Raw genomic sequence first — 16,144 nt, forward strand, 5'->3', positions numbered from 1 at the left:
ATGACCAAGTCATGATCGGACATCTTACCTTTGAAATTCTGACTGCAGAAGGAGCTCCAGGAAAACCAGGAATACAAGTTTTAAATTCACTGATTTTGCTGAAAGGGCCTATTCCACAACCATTGATAGCAGCAACCCTGAATCTGTATCCTGTGCCTGGAACAAGATCTTGTTTCTTAAGTAAACTGTAGTCAGGGACGTCTGCATTTCCTATCTAAATGTAATACATGCAAAAGTAAAGAAAAGGTTCAATGAATTATTTTTAATTAAATGAAACTTTTAAAGAATGAATTATGTTTTAAGGTTCTAGTTCACATTTATTTATTTCTCTCTTTTCACAGCTGGAATGAGCCCTCCAATACAAAAGCAACCAAGCCCATAAATTGGTGATTCTTATTTAGAGGAAAAGTGCCTTTTCCAGTTGAGAATCACTGATTATAAAAAGCGATTAAGGGTATTCTGCACATGAAGAGTATGAATGTAGAAAAAAATTAACAACCACTACAAACGAAGTAACAACTAGCTCATCTCCATGCTGAATAAATGTTAAATTAAGTAACTGGACTGCATACTCTGAGTAGGAAGATTATAACATTGACAACTTTCAAACAATTTTTACATGTTCTCCCACACTCTTACTACACCTCTGTGAAACGTGTAGCACAAGTATCATCCCATTACTTTTATTTTTTATTAAATTTACTGAGGTGACATTAGTTAATAAAATTACATAGGTTGCAAGTGTGCAATTCTATAATACATCATCTACATATTGCATTGTGTGCTCACCACCCAGAGTCAAATCTCCTTCAGTCACCATATATTTGACTCCCTTTTTAAGGGAGTTGTGTCATCTCCATTTTTAGATGAGGAAACTGAGTCTCTGAGAGGTTAAACGAATGATCTGTCCAAGGACACACTGTTGAGTGCTGGAGCTAATGATTCAAACCAAGTTTACTGGTTCTAGATTTTATGCTCTTTTTATCTTTTGGGGAAAAAAGGTAGCTAGTAGGACCGTAGATATGGATATTTCCTTATATGAAATCAAACTGTAGCCAGAAATTTCATTAGGCATAATACTATCAAATTATTAACCAGGATTTCTATTTTTTCCAAGAATTGGAAAAATTCAGTATGAAAAAAGACACCAGAAGTAATATTACAGAAACTAAAATATAATGATAAATGACATATTCTCTATTTGTGTAGATCTTTGGGAGATTCAAACTGAATATCTATTTTCTTGACAATTCCCTCTCTGAAATTCTCCATTCCAGAAAAAGATTAGTTCAATATGCTTTGGGACTGTTACCTGTATCACAATTCTTAGAGGGCTACTCACTTACACATTTGGGGTCCTCTTTAAGGGACTTCAGAATCAAGGGAAAATTAGATGATATTCAACAGCCCACAGCAGCTTTTGAATTTTTTAAATTGTGAAATCAGAAATAAAAAAAATTCTCAGTTAAAAAAAAAAGTTCTATTCTCTGAACACATCAAGTAACAAAATTAGAGATATTTCAAAAAATCCTTATCTGTACTGGCCAGACTATGTTATTTATGACCTTCTTGTGATATAGTCGACAAAAAGAGCCTTTAAAAAAGAATACAAGATAACTACATATATAGAATTCTAAATTATAGATTGTGAACAGATCCCAATTTCACACATACAAGAGACTTCAATCAAGGTTATAAAAGAATCTCATTCTTGAGGCTTATAACTCATAGTGAAGAAAATATATCAATAGCTACCTTTGAGATGCTTTGTTTCCCTTTTGGCAGCAAATAAAATTGGCTCACCAAAGCTGTATTATTTTTAAAAATTCCTACATCACACCACTGCCGTTCTCCTGCTTTCATTGTGGCCACTGGATTTGAAGGAGTCTCTTTCTAATTTCAGAGAAAGAGAAATTTATGAAGACTCTTTACTGAGCATATAAGAAATTTCAAGATTTAATAAATCCATGCAGTGATCTACAAGTAAATATATGGATAAACACCACAACATTAATAGCTCATAAGTAAATAAACTCTTAACAGATTAGGTCAACTGACAGTGAAACAGGGATGCCAATTCAAACACAGGGAGTGACAGACATTGTCCAGGTCAGTAGCTCTGGACGACCAACCTCATTGGAGTTAGCATGCTTTGCAATCAGTGATATGTTAAAATGCCAGCTGTTTTATAGAACATTGTCATTTCAGAGATTCTCTCAGGAAATATAATCCCTTTAGTGTGACATTACAACTTGCTCCAAAAAGAGCACATAAGAAAAAATTCATTCCAAACTGGCTTATTTCTATATTCAAAAACAACTAGCAGAAACTCAGTGATCTTTACACTTGAAATACCTGTGATTCTCCAAACCTAAAAGGAGAAAAAATGTTCAAAACTAAAATGCAGTTTAAATATACTTTAGTATTATACTAAAGAGGAGCAGATTAAACAGTTTTACATTTTTTTTACCTTGCTTTAAAACAAACTTCCTCTACCTTAAGCTACTTTTAGTGATAAGTGAATGATACTTATCCCTGGAACTAACCTTTTTAAGCCATCTTCTTTATAAATGAGACACTGTTTCCAGAAGCTCAAAACAAATGTGCACTTTAGTTATTTATTTCTGTCTTAAATATATAACAGCAAAGGTACATGCTTATAATTCACATTATTTGTTGCTTAGGCTATCACACATGACAAAGTGAGCTAACTAGGCGTTTTTAAGGTTAAAATCAGGAGTAGCTTTGATTAAGTTGTAAAAACTCTCTTCAACAACTTTTATAAAACAACTGGCTCCAATTGAAATAACAAATATTCTGGCTGATGCATTGCAAAATAGATTTAAGAGAAAAAAATTCATTTTAATAATTCTTCTCTGAAAACAGTCTAAGAACACTAAGACTTAACATTCTAATGAAGGTAAATATATGATCAAATTCCCTAAAATCATTATTGAAAGAAAACTAAAACTATAAACATTTTTGAAGACACTAAAAAGTAAATATTAGGTAAAATAAAAACTCCTGCTCATAGCAATAAAGTTGAATGACTGATAATTTAAAAATAAATTTAAAAGTATGTACACACACATGCACACAAACATGTATTGTCCTCATATTTATCTAATTAAGACAATGTTGGTATATTTGTGAGGCACATTGCTAGCATTTTAGCTTGGTGTCATGCAGACCAATTCTGGTCTTCCATAAAACAACCCAACGTCAGAGAATGCTGGGCTATCCTACAGGAATGTCTAATCCAATATTGCAATATTTGTTGTTCTATTAAGTAGCTAGCAAAAGAGCCATTCAAGTTTTACGTTCATAACATGTCCTTTTACTCTTAAAACCGTTAATTTAATTTACATATACACATATATACATTAATTTACATATACACATATATACATAAACACATTTCTGATTATGAAAGTAACACATTTCATTATAGAAAAATATTTAAAGAACAAAGAAGAAAGTAAAAATTATCTTTGGCCCCACAACTTGGAAAAAGTCATAAAGCACTGTAGTGTGGATGTGCAGACTCATTTAAGAGTATGAATATATGTATTGGTTGCATTTTTTAATAAAATTGGGACCACAGTATATGTCTATATATTATTTTTTATTCAGCTTTTTTCACTTAATATTATACTGTGCACATTTTCCCATTCAACCCTTCATTTCTCACTCTATGTCAGATCATTTCTAGAGGACACCCAAAAATATTTCTGTGAATTTCTGGTGCAGTTGCTTAGCACTTAAAGCACATTTAACCAGCTGTAAATACATCATCTCCAGGTCACATACTTACAGAAAATGGCATTGCTGCAGGATGCGCCTCTACACGGCTGATCTTAGTTGCAGGCAGTGCACATGTTTCATCAACTAAAAATTAAACAATTCATCAGATAAGACTTACATAATTGCTTATCAAATAGACATATTAAAATATAATTTATAAATATACAAAAATAGTCAGAGGGAGAAAAGCACAATAATTAGAATTATGTACCCTCTAACTCAAAGTAATTCACCAAGTTCATTTTTCAAGGATTTGATAACTAGCTAGAACTTCAGAGAATGTTTACCAAAGATGAAGCACAATTCCTACTGCAAAAAAATGAGAATTTACAAAATCAGAAATCAATCAAGCTGGGAGAACTGTTACTCTATAGTTGAGAGGTAATCTTTTCTTAGGAAAAAAAATTGCTGAATATATTCACGATATTGTATTTCAGTGTGTGTGCTGATTTAAACATTTTATGTAAGGCAACAGAGAGTACATTAGATAATGATTTTAACTGAAATGCTTTTTATGTTTATATATGATTCAATCCAAGATGAAATGCCATACCCATTTAAAACAAGTAAGTTTGATGAATTTATATACAAAAATGGTGCAAAAGACAGTATGTGAAACACATTTCAAACCTTCAGATTTGGTACTGAATGTTGTTAGTGAAGTTTCATCGTTAACAACTGCCCCATTTGTACTGGATGATTCAGTTTTAATGGTCTGCTCGGTTACCATAGTTTGTGGGCTGGAAACAGTACTGGATACAGAACTTTCAGGGATTACTGTTCTTAAGTCCAGGCAACTACTTAGTACACCTATATTTGCTGAAGTGTGAGGACCTAAAATTAAAAGGAAACGAACAATTATTAACATAATACCTGCAGATAATTGGTGTATCTTATGGTTCTTGTTATACAATTTGTGGTATTTTTCAATTTTAAAATCATAAACATGAGCACCACAAATGTCATTTGTATGAATTAACCCTTAGGCATAAAATGTTTAGAAAAATCAAGTGTGTTATGTCCAAAACGGATGTCCTACTCCTCAGCTCCCTCTTCCATTCTGAACATTGAATCACTGTTCTCAAACTCTAAGTCATACATCAGATGGCCTTGCCTCCCATTTTAGGGGAAAATTATTGAGGTCTTCAGGGATGAATACCATCAATTTTCTGCCTTCTCCTGTCGTAAACTAGAAAGGCGTTTATCACTGTGCCCATTTTCTCCATCATTTCAGAGGATGAGCCCACCTGTCTCCTAAGGAAGTTCAATCGACCCTTCTGTGCTCTTGGTCCCATATTTTGGGATCCTCTCATCAATTATTCCTTTCTCTTCAGAATTTTCAGATTCTTTCTCTTTAGCAGTTTTTGGCCCTCAGTCTATAAACATCATCAAGTCTCTCAAGCTAACCAACACGCATCTTCCTTGACCCCACAGTCTTCTCAGCACCATTTCCCCTCACTAACTCCCTTCAGAGCACTCTCTACTTCTCTGACCTCCCCAAATTTGGTTTCTAGCACACTATGTACGTTAAAGAAATGGCTCGGGCAGATGTTGATGATTTCTAAGGGATACTTTTCAATTTTCATTTACCTCACCTTTCTGCAATATAAACTATGCTGACCACATACTCCTTTTTGCAGCTGTTTCTTTCTATGACTTACATTCGTTAATTCCACAATACTGAAGATTTACTATCAGACATTGTACTTGTTTCTATAATGGTGAAACAAAGGAGATATAGTCCATATCTTAATGAACTTATAGTCAGATAGTAGAGACATGTGTACACTAGTCACAAACTGATGCCCACTGTAGAGGAGGAAAAAATGATACCAATCTTTTTGGTTCTTTTCCTAACTTTCTAGGAACCCCTTTTCAATCCCTTTAGCTGGCTTCTCTTCTTCAAATGACTCTTTAAATGCAGGTGTTCCTAAGCCTTTTCTTTTCTCCCTTTACATATTTTCCCTGTGTTTTAACTACCATTCATGAATTGTACATGTGTCCTAGGCATTGTGCCAGGTGCTGGGAATCTAGCAGTGAACAGGTCAGACGAGGTCGCTGTTTAGTGAAGCTCACAGTGCAGATACCGTTAACTTCTAAATTTATACTGCTAGCCAACAACTGTGTCCTCAACTCCAGACTTAAGTACCCAACTGCCCATTAGAAATCTTTACTAATATGTTCCTCAAGTGCATCAAAAACAGTAAATTCGAAGTTGAACCTATCTTTTTTCCCCAAAATTTGTTCTTGTTCCTGTATTTCCTATCTTGATAAAGAGTATCATCACCCATTGAATGTTCAACCCAAAAAACTGGAGTCATGTTCAACTCATTTTTATTTCTCATATCCAACCAATTTCCCAGTCTAATAGAGGTTACTTTCTAAAAATCTGACATGTATTCTCTTCTGTCTATCCCACCCACTGCTTTAGTCTCTATGCAGCTCTTGGAGTCCTAAAAGAACCCCCTAACAAATCTCCCAATCACTTCCTATTATAGTTCTTCTAGACAGTGAGGTTAGAGGGCATATTGCATGAAAAACAAAACCTAATCATGTCATCATCCACTCTTGAAATACCAGCTACTCTGACCTGCAGAGAAAAAGCCCAATCTTCTTATGTTAACCTGAGACTGGGTAGCCATTCATTCACATTTGAGTGTCCATGATGCGCCGCATTTACTTTTTCAAAGACTCTAAAATTCCCTACCATTATTATAAAAAGCTTTAACTGTATTTAAAACGCTGTCTTTATACCTTCATTTTTCCTTAGCATATCCACCACACAACTATTATGATTAGAAGCATTAGCTGCCAAAGATGAATGGAAAATGGCATTAGAATCAGTTGATGCTTTGAGATCTGGTTTGTTTTTCACTGAAGTTCCTTTCATAGCTGTATGTTCAGTTTTTGCACTGTTCATTGTATCACTGATCTAGAAGAAATAAAATAGTTTATTGTAGCAAGCAACATTCAATTAAATAGAAATACATGTAAAAATAAGCAAAATAATTTACAATTTAATGCTTTTGTTGCAAAATATGAAATAGTTTATATTATTAATTTGTATAGGATTCTTTAAATTTTATAATAGCTTAAGAAAACAATTTATTTTCACTTAATCTCCATTCTCAAAAGATCGGTTCTGAAGGGGAAAAGGGAGGATATATTTTGACGGAAAAAAATCTACATTTTAATAAGTTGTAGTTAGTATTCAAGTAAATACGTACGTAATATAAGCTACAACATCAAAGCTACTGAGTTTAACATTCTGGTCAAATTTTCTTAACTAGGTCAGACATGTATACTACAGGTCTGATGACTCCTAAAGTAAAATCTCAGTGATCCAGAACCTTCAAGCAAATGAATTATTCTATTTAACTGAGTTTTCCATATAGATATCAAGATTTAACACATATACATATATTAACATGCTTTACCATTAAGCATTTTAGATAGAAGTCTTCCTAATTATATTTTCTTTTCAGTCTTGATGTGGCCTCTTCTTTATATCCTTAGTTATAGGGGTTCTGTTCAGCTAGTCTTCAGATGCTTCTTGAGGTTGATTGTTCTATCATTATTTGTAATTATGGTGTGATCCTGGGATGCAGTAGGTATAGCATTTACCTCATCCGCCATCTTGGACCTTCTCCCCTAATTATATTTTCTTTGCCTTCTTAAGCACACTATAATGAATACACTTAAACTTTTTGATATTTCAAATCATCAGTGTGAACATCAGTTATTATATAGCAATACCTGTAGGTCTACTGAACCATAAAAGTGATCTGGCTTCATTCAAATCCCCTATACTGCTGCTCCTTTTTAATTACCTATTTTTTGTTACTTTCCTGTTTCCACCTTCACTGTCAATTATAACTATATTGTGAATTACATCTCATGGCTCTAAGGAGGCTTGTCCATAATGTGCCCTGTACATCTCTTCCAATTAATAGTGATGGTACTACTTTAGTAAAGGATGATGATGATAGCTGTAACCATCAGGGAACATTATACTATGTGACAGGCATTGTGACACATATTTATAAAGTCTGTATTTCAATTAATCGTTATAGGAATTCTATAAGTTGGATAATATGGCCCTTTGCTTATATATGAAAAAAATGAGACTCAGAGATCTTAAATAATCTACCCACAGTCTGGCAGCCAATAAGTAGCAAAGCTAGAATTTGAACCTAGGTTTATTTCACTCTAAAGTCTCCACGTTAGAGTGTCTCTAATGTGCTGTTTGCTTAAAAATCAGACATCCAGTCTAACTAGAATTTTTTAAATTGTGAATAAATAAGCCCTGAGATTTTTGGTTAAACATAATAGATTAAACACATATGTTCAGGAGTTTCCTCCAAAACCCAACTCAAATAATCACAAAGGAATTTCTTTTTTACGTATAAAGGTACATATACGAAAACAGAATGGGAGAAGAGACAACAGTAGGTAAGAAGATATAAAGCAGAAAAAGATGAAAGCTCAGCGCCTGTGGGTAGAAAGTGACTTAGAGGCAAACTGTGCCGTACGGCCCAGAAAGGCTTGGGGATTGGAGGCATCAGGTTCTTTGGAGGCTGAGATGCAGAATGCAAGTAAACACCTGAGGACCATCATACAGAAGACCCCAGCTCTGTTCTTCCAGCACACAAAAGCACACAAATTCCTCTCTCCCTTTCTAACTGAAGATGGGATACAGGAAGAAAGGTTGACATGTGAGGCTCTGGACTGTGCTACAGTGTCCCTCAGGGGAGGCTGGACACCAGACCCCCATACTGACAATGAGGATTCAGTGAAAGTCTGCACGCTGAACACAGAAACACCACACACCTCCACATTCCCTCGCTAAGCTCCCAGAATACTGACAGCCAGTCTTATAACCCTTGGGCAAAAGTTTGGGGAATTCTCAGAGGAAACTCACTGGCAAAGAGAAAAGACCCAAAGATACTGATATTTGTGGATTCCCCCATCCAATTACTTTTGTTAAGGTCTACTAATCAACAAGCCATACCCATATGCATAGATCTTCTACTATGGTCTGAATGTTTGTGTCCCCCCACAAATTCATATGTTGAAACCTAACCCCCCAGGTGATGGTATTGGAGGGGGGTAATTAGTGCCCTTATAAAAGCAGCCCGAGAAAGCTCCTTTGCCTCTTCCACCATGTGAGGATACCATGAGAAGTCGGCAGTCTGCAACCTGGAAGAGGGTCCTCACCAGGACTTGACCATGCAGGCACCCTGATCTCAGAGTGCTGGCCCCCAGAAATATGAGAAATAAATTTATGTTGTTTATGAGCCACACAGTCTATAGTATTTTGTTATAGCAGCCTGAATGGACTAAGACATCTTCCAAGCTCCTTTTAATGCCTCACTTTAAACATGAAAGGGCAGCCAAGCATCACCAGGCATTCGAAAACAGCCTCTAATATGAAAGTCCAAGACCAAAAAAATTTTTAAAAAAGGAGCATGAAGAAAAGAAATATTACTGAGAACAGAATATAACTCCAAAAATTTTTAAAAGCATAATTCTTAAAGAGATAAAGGAAGATGTACTTATAAAGCAAGAATAAGATGTTATAAAAGAAATAAAGAATAAGATCAAGCTTTTAGGAATTAAATATGTGGTTGAAATACTTAAGAATTGGATAGAAGATTTATAACATAAATGAACAAGTTCTTCAGAAAGCAGAATAGAAAGATAGGAAGTAAAAAGTAAAATCAGAGGATTAGTGCAAAAGAAATGAATTATCATTCAATAACTACCAGTAGCTTAAAAAAAAGAGAGAAAATGGAGGGAAGAAATAATCAGTAATGAAAGCCATGAGTTTCCAGAATGATGGGGTCTGCTGAGCACACAGCACAATGAATGAAGACATAGGCACTTCACTGTTGGAATTTCAGAATACTGGGGATAAAAAGAAAAAAATTAGGTCGCATATAAATGATCAGGAATCCAAGTGGCATCAGTCTTGTCAACAGCAACACTGAATGCTAAAAGACAGTAGGAAAATGTCTTTAAATTTCTGAGGAAAAAGTTTTTAATATAGAATTCTATAACCCAGCCAAAACTACCAATTAAATGTGAACAGACAAAAGCATTTTCAGATATGTAAATTTTTACAACATTTACCTTTCATAAACCCTTTCTCAGGAAACTACTAAAGGGAGTATTATAACAAAAACAAGGGAAAACACCAAGAAAGAGAAAGAAATGAGATCAAGAAACATGGGCTGTAACACAGGAAAGAGATAAAAGAAATTCCTAATATGAAACAAATGGAAGTTCTAAGATGACTGCTGTATAACAAGCCTAGAGAAAACCAATAAGACTAGAACATCAATACAAAGGGCTCAGGAGGGATGGTTCCAAGGGGGAAAATAAGAAAGAAGGAAAAAAAACAACTACCTTATATGTTTGAATATTTTGAGAGGAGTTTTATAATTTGAGTATGAATTAATAATAGACAAGAAGAAAACTAAGCAAATGAAAAAGTGAGGCAGTTAACAATGCCAAGAAAAACAAAAGGTTATGTGAAAAAGGAATAATGCTCATAGTATACTACGTGGCTCAGCTGTAAATATGTCATCATCATAATGTAAACATCAAATAAATAAATTTTCAAATTCATCTGAAAATATTTAAAGGATGTGGAAAAGGGGAAGAAAGGAAATGGCAATACTTTAAGAGACCATCAAATCTTCATCTTCCATTACTAAAGACAACTGGTCTAAAACTAGAAAGTCAAGAAGTAGCAGCTTAAGGATTTTATTTAAAAGTACAAAGGTAGGTAGATACCAGAAGAAAGCTAAAATAGTTGAAAGTAGTTGTTTCTAGGGAGGTATAATCAAGAGCAAGCAGAGACAAAGTAGAAAACTATTGCTCTTTATTATAAACCTTTGCAGTACCATCTAAATTTGTAAGTATACGTATATATATATAAAACATATAATCGACATATAAAATACGTGTGTACAGCACTCCCTTATCCATGGCTTCACTTTCTGCGGCTTCAGTTACCCACACACAACTGTGGGCCAAAAATATTAAATGGAAAATTCCAGAAATAAACAATAAACAATTCATAAGTTCTATACTGCATGCTGTTCTGAGTAGCATGATGAAATCTTGTGCTGTCCCGCTCCATCCCACCTGGACGAGAATAAACCCTTTGTCCAGCGTATCCCTGTTGTTATCTGCGACCTACCCATTAGTCACTTAGTAGGTTATCAAGTGGACTGCTGTGGTACTGCAGTTCTTGTGTTCGAATAACCCTTATTTTACTTAACAATGGCCCCAAAGTGCAATAGTAGTGATGCTGGCAATTCGGATGTGCCACAGAGAAGCCGTAAAGTGCTTCCTTTTAGTGAAAAGGTGAAAGTTACCGACTTAACAAAGAAATTTAAAAAATCATATGCTAAGGTTGCTAAGATCTATAGTAAGAAGAAATCTTCTACCTGTGAAATTATGAAGGAGGAAAAAGAAATTCATGCTAGTTTTGCTGTTGTACCTCAAACTAAAAAAGGTATGGTCAGAGTGCATAATAAATGCTTAGTTAATTAAGATGGAAAAGACTTGAAACTTGTGGGTGGAAGACATGAACAGAAAACGTGTTCTGACTGACGACAATGTTGTGCCAGAAAGCACTGAGACTATACGAAGACTTCAGCAAGGGATCCCCTGAAAGGAGGGACCACATTCACATAACCTTAAGTGTATTGTTACAATTTTTCTATTTTATTATTAGGTATTGTTGTTAGTCTCTTATTATGCCTAGTTTATAAATTAAACTGTATCATAGGTATGCATGTATAGGAAAAAACAGTACATACAGTGTTTGATACTATCCATGGTTTCAGGCATCCACAGGTGGTCTTGGAATATACCCCCTGAAGATAAAAATAAGGGGGGAATACTGTGTGTGTGTGTGTGTGTGTGTGTGTGTGTGTGTCTGTGTAGTCTATTAACATGGGCTTTACTTGTTACATACCCTTCCTGACATAATAAACCTTTTCTGCTTATTGCTGGTCCTCACCCATGTTTAGAACATGTGAGCCTATACTTACATCCCTTCCCTCGAAAAGAATCTACTGTGAATGTAGACAGCAGTTTGCCAGATAAAAACCGTGCAAATTCTAGTAAGCTTATTCATTAGTCTCCACAAATACCTACTGTGGAGCACTTCATAAACAAGAAATAACCTCACAAACACAGGTGCTCAATTTAGCAACTCATATTCTTTTGTAAACAAAATATATACTAAAGAAATACTTTTCATATACATTTTTGAAGTATGAATTCATTATGAATATCTTTACAAATTTAAAATGAATGCATGATATTTAGAAATGTCAAAATATAGATTTCAAGATAACTGTAAGTATAAATTACGATGGATTGGCCTCTAATGCTACGTGTAATGAGGCTAGACTTCAATCTCTTGGCCAGGGGTTCTTAATTCAGGCTGCTGTCACAATGATCTGCGAAGCCCTCCTTAAAAAACAGAGCTCCCTGGGAATCATCCTAAAGCTTCAGCTACTAGATCTGGGGAAAGGCTTGGGAATCTGTTTGTGTTTGTTTTTTAACCTCAGAGATGATTCTGATGTGCAGTCAGGGTTGAGAATTGAATCCCTGTCCTAGAGTAATATGCTAAAAATATTTTTTTAAAAAATGGGACTATAACCATAAACATTCATTTACCACCCTAAATTTTTTTAACTTACACTGTTGGGAACGATGCTATTACTGCCTTGTCTGTGAGGGTCCATCCTGACTCCTGTAGGAATGAGAAAGTTCAGACTGATATGCTCTAAATTAACTTCAATAAAATATATTACAATCAAATATTTTTAAAAGTTACATATTCAGGGTTTAAAAGGTAGTATCTTTATCAAAGTTTATCTGCTTTCTCAAAAGTTTGCTTAATATTTGACTCAAATCCTTTCTGAAAGAACATATAAAATTAAATTTGCTTTTACTTTCCAAGTGCCTGTTAGTTAAAAACACTTTTGGAAAAAAGCAGAAATATTTATTACACTGAGTAGCTTGTCAAATTAAGAAAGTCCATCAAAATGAATTGCAGAAGAAACATTCTACCCTACGTATCTATGTGTTCCAATATATAATAATGGTAAGACAGTCAAGTTTCAGAGTGGAAACACAACATATGTAATTTACCAGGCAGGAAACATCTTATTCAATTTCACAGACTTTTCTGTAGTATCTTTTAAAAAACAAACAAACATATGAGCATCCATGCTTTAAGCATGAAACTTATTGTTACCTTGCATATTTGGTGCTGCTGAAGAATCCGATGATGCAGCTTGGTATGGCAAGTCCGTATTCAACTGCAAAAGATAACCCTCAACTGTAGGCACTTCATCCCATTTGACATGAAAAGAGTTGGTAGTGGCTTTGATCAGTTGTACTTGTGAGGGTGCTGGTGGTTTCTCTAAAGAACAATATTGATATTATACGTTTAAGTTTCAAATGTATTAATAGTTTGCCTATAAAATTTCTGTGGACCTGGAGCTCTGAAAATGGCAGCAATGAATATTTCTCAGATAATTTACTCAGATAAACATAGCTATAGTTGGTCAAATGAAAATAGTTTGGGGTTCTGATTCCATTTTCTACAAACAATCTAGTTCCAAGCTATTTGAGTCATCAGATTCAGAAAAAAGTGTTTAGTCCTAGAAAGGGAGGGGGGCAACCAAGTATTACATAGTTATAGCCACATTAATTTTACCCTCTCTGTAAGTTTTTAATTTTATGAGCCACTATTTAGCCAATAGCATACATATCAGCAATACTGTTAATGTTAGCAAAAATGACTCAGATACGATATTTTGGAAAAACATAACTTCTTTGAAGTTAATACCCTCTTATCAAAACTTGCACTATCCAAAACAGGTAATTACTTGGGTATAAAATATTACCAGCATTTCCCAAACAATTAACAATCATAGACTCTTAGAACTGGAAAAAAGCACCTGAGATTATTTCTGCAATATCCTTGTCCTCTTTTAATTTACCTATCAAATCATGAAACTCACAATTCCCAAGGGAGTACATTCCATCTATGTACAGTTATATGAGGAAATTTATTCTTCTAGTGAGTGGAAATCTATAAACTGTAATTTAATCCTTGATAGAACAAGTCTAATATCTATGTCTCTGTATCTTTTAGAATAAAGGTCTGCAAACTATGGCTCAGGTGCCTGGTTTTGTAAATAAAGTTTTATTAAAACACAGCTATGCTCACTTATTATGTATTATCTATGACTGCTTTCATGCTACAACAGCAGAGTTGAGTAGTTATAACAGAGACCACATGGCTCGCAAAGCCTAAAATATTTACTACCTGGGCCTTAACAGAAGAAATCAGATGGGTCTGTTTTAAAGGGTAACTAAGCCTAGTTCCTTCAACTATTCCCATGTAAATTCCTCCATGATCCTATTCACAATCCAATTAATTTTTTTCAAAGGAAGGCAACCCATACCTGAACAAAGGCAGATAATATAAGACAAGTCCAGGAAGTACACCCCCCACAGAAAAGAAGTTACATGAAGAGAAAACAGTAGGGTGCAAATCAATAAAATAATCAAGAAAATCCCCAGAACTGAAGAACATGAATTTCTAGACTGAAACGGCCCACTGAAAATTCAACACAATGGATTAAAAGAGACGCACAACAGGCATATCATCATGAAAATTAAGAAGAGGGGGGATGAAGGAAAAAAATCCTAAAAGCTCTCAGGGGTGAGAGGAAGGTCACACTTAAAAAGACCAAAAATCAGAAGTGGTTTGGATTTCTCAACAAAAACACTAGAAGTCTGAATATATTATAACAACGCTTTCAAAATTCTTAAGTGTAATGACTTCTAATGTAGAATTCTTTTCCCATACAAACTGCCAATTAAGAAGGAAGGAAGGCTGAATATATTTTAAAACAATGCAAGATCTCAAAATAAATTTGTCACCTATGCACCCCTTTGCTGGGATGTGTTCCATTAAAAATGAGGGCGTAAATTAAGACAGGGGACAATATGGGATCCAGGAAACAGGGAATCCGGCAGAGGTGAGAGGCAAAACATATCCCCAGGAAGATGATGAAGGGAGATTCCAAGATGATAGCTGTGCTTGATTTGTGGAGTGCAACCATCCCAGATTGGAGCAGAAGAAATTTCTTCAAAATGATGAAATTTGATAAAACATCTGATGCATCTAACCATAATGAGATGAAAGAAGATTTAAACAAATAACAGAGTATGGATTGAATTAGTAGTAAGTACATACAAACCTAAAATAAACAATTATTAATCCATGGCAAATAAAAAATATGGAAGGTATTCACAGTGTTCTACATGGCTCACCTGTGAATAGTGTTTACAGAGTCATGATGCAAAAACTCAATATTAATCTAACAAAATTACGGTATAATCATACTGAGAGACTAGGAGGTAGGGAAGATGCACAGGAGGTGAGGAATAGTGGAAAGAAGAGATAAATCCTTAAATTCCATAGTAGAAAGTGAACACACTATGCCTAAACTTAAAAAACAAAAAATCAAAGTAAATGTGTGTGTGTGTGCACGTGTGCGTAGAAATATATGGAGATGTGGAAGTAAATACCAAGAATTGTTTAACAGAGTTGAAAGCCGATGCTTGTGAAGCAAGGAAAATGGGAGGAGGATGGGAGCAAAAGACAACTATTTTTCATAAAAAGGCTTATGGAATTATACTACTCTTAAATATTATAAAATTCACAAAGTTTAACTAAAAGTGAAAAAAGGCAAGCTGAAGAGCCCTCATTCCCCATCCCCAAAATGGACGCCAACTTACCAAAAGAAAAGCAAAATTTAAAATTGCCCTTATGATAATGGCCATAACTTTTAGATAGATATTCATGTCTAATGCCTTTTTTGGAAAGGTTTATGGAAAAACTGGCCATTCAGAGCCAATGACTTTTATCCTTTTAAAAGTCACAGATCCCTTAGAGAATCTGCTTCAAGTGACATATTCGCTACTGAGAAAAACTTATACACGCTTATTTTTCTTCCAATCTCAGAGACTGAAGCTTATCCTTGGACTTCAGTTAATAATTCCCAATTTCAAAGATGAATCAGTAAGTTGGATTTTCTATATTTACCTCCAGCTTGCTAGTATGTGCTTCTTTCACAAAAAGCATTCAGTCTTTAATTTTGTTTCATTTATTTTTTCAATTATCTTAATTTTAAAATCAAACTGTTTTTACATTACCAAAGTAATGCATGCTACTGCAGAAAATACAGATGAGAAAAACTTTTAAGAAAATGTATAACCTCACCTCTTGGATAAT

The 16,144-nt window shown here is 34.5% G+C and overlaps 1 protein-coding gene across 2 annotated transcripts in view; it reads right to left on the minus strand.

The window, feature by feature from the left end:
• Positions 1-16,144, minus strand: part of HCFC2 (host cell factor C2) — a 43,205-nt gene that overhangs the window by 10,157 nt on the left and 16,904 nt on the right. For both annotated transcript variants that reach the window (XM_033116495.1, XM_033116496.1), the window contains exons 8-14: positions 13,088-13,255; positions 12,528-12,580; positions 6,559-6,736; positions 4,435-4,638; positions 3,815-3,888; positions 1,756-1,893; positions 29-214 (exon numbers count right to left, since the gene is read on the minus strand). In XM_033116495.1, coding sequence (XP_032972386.1) covers positions 29-214; positions 1,756-1,893; positions 3,815-3,888; positions 4,435-4,638; positions 6,559-6,736; positions 12,528-12,580; positions 13,088-13,255 — 1,001 coding nt within the window. The remainder of the gene's footprint in view (positions 1-28; positions 215-1,755; positions 1,894-3,814; positions 3,889-4,434; positions 4,639-6,558; positions 6,737-12,527; positions 12,581-13,087; positions 13,256-16,144) is intronic.

Source organism: Rhinolophus ferrumequinum, chromosome 10 (genome assembly GCF_004115265.2).
Source record: "Rhinolophus ferrumequinum isolate MPI-CBG mRhiFer1 chromosome 10, mRhiFer1_v1.p, whole genome shotgun sequence".
Classification (NCBI taxonomy): Eukaryota; Metazoa; Chordata; class Mammalia; order Chiroptera; family Rhinolophidae; genus Rhinolophus; species Rhinolophus ferrumequinum.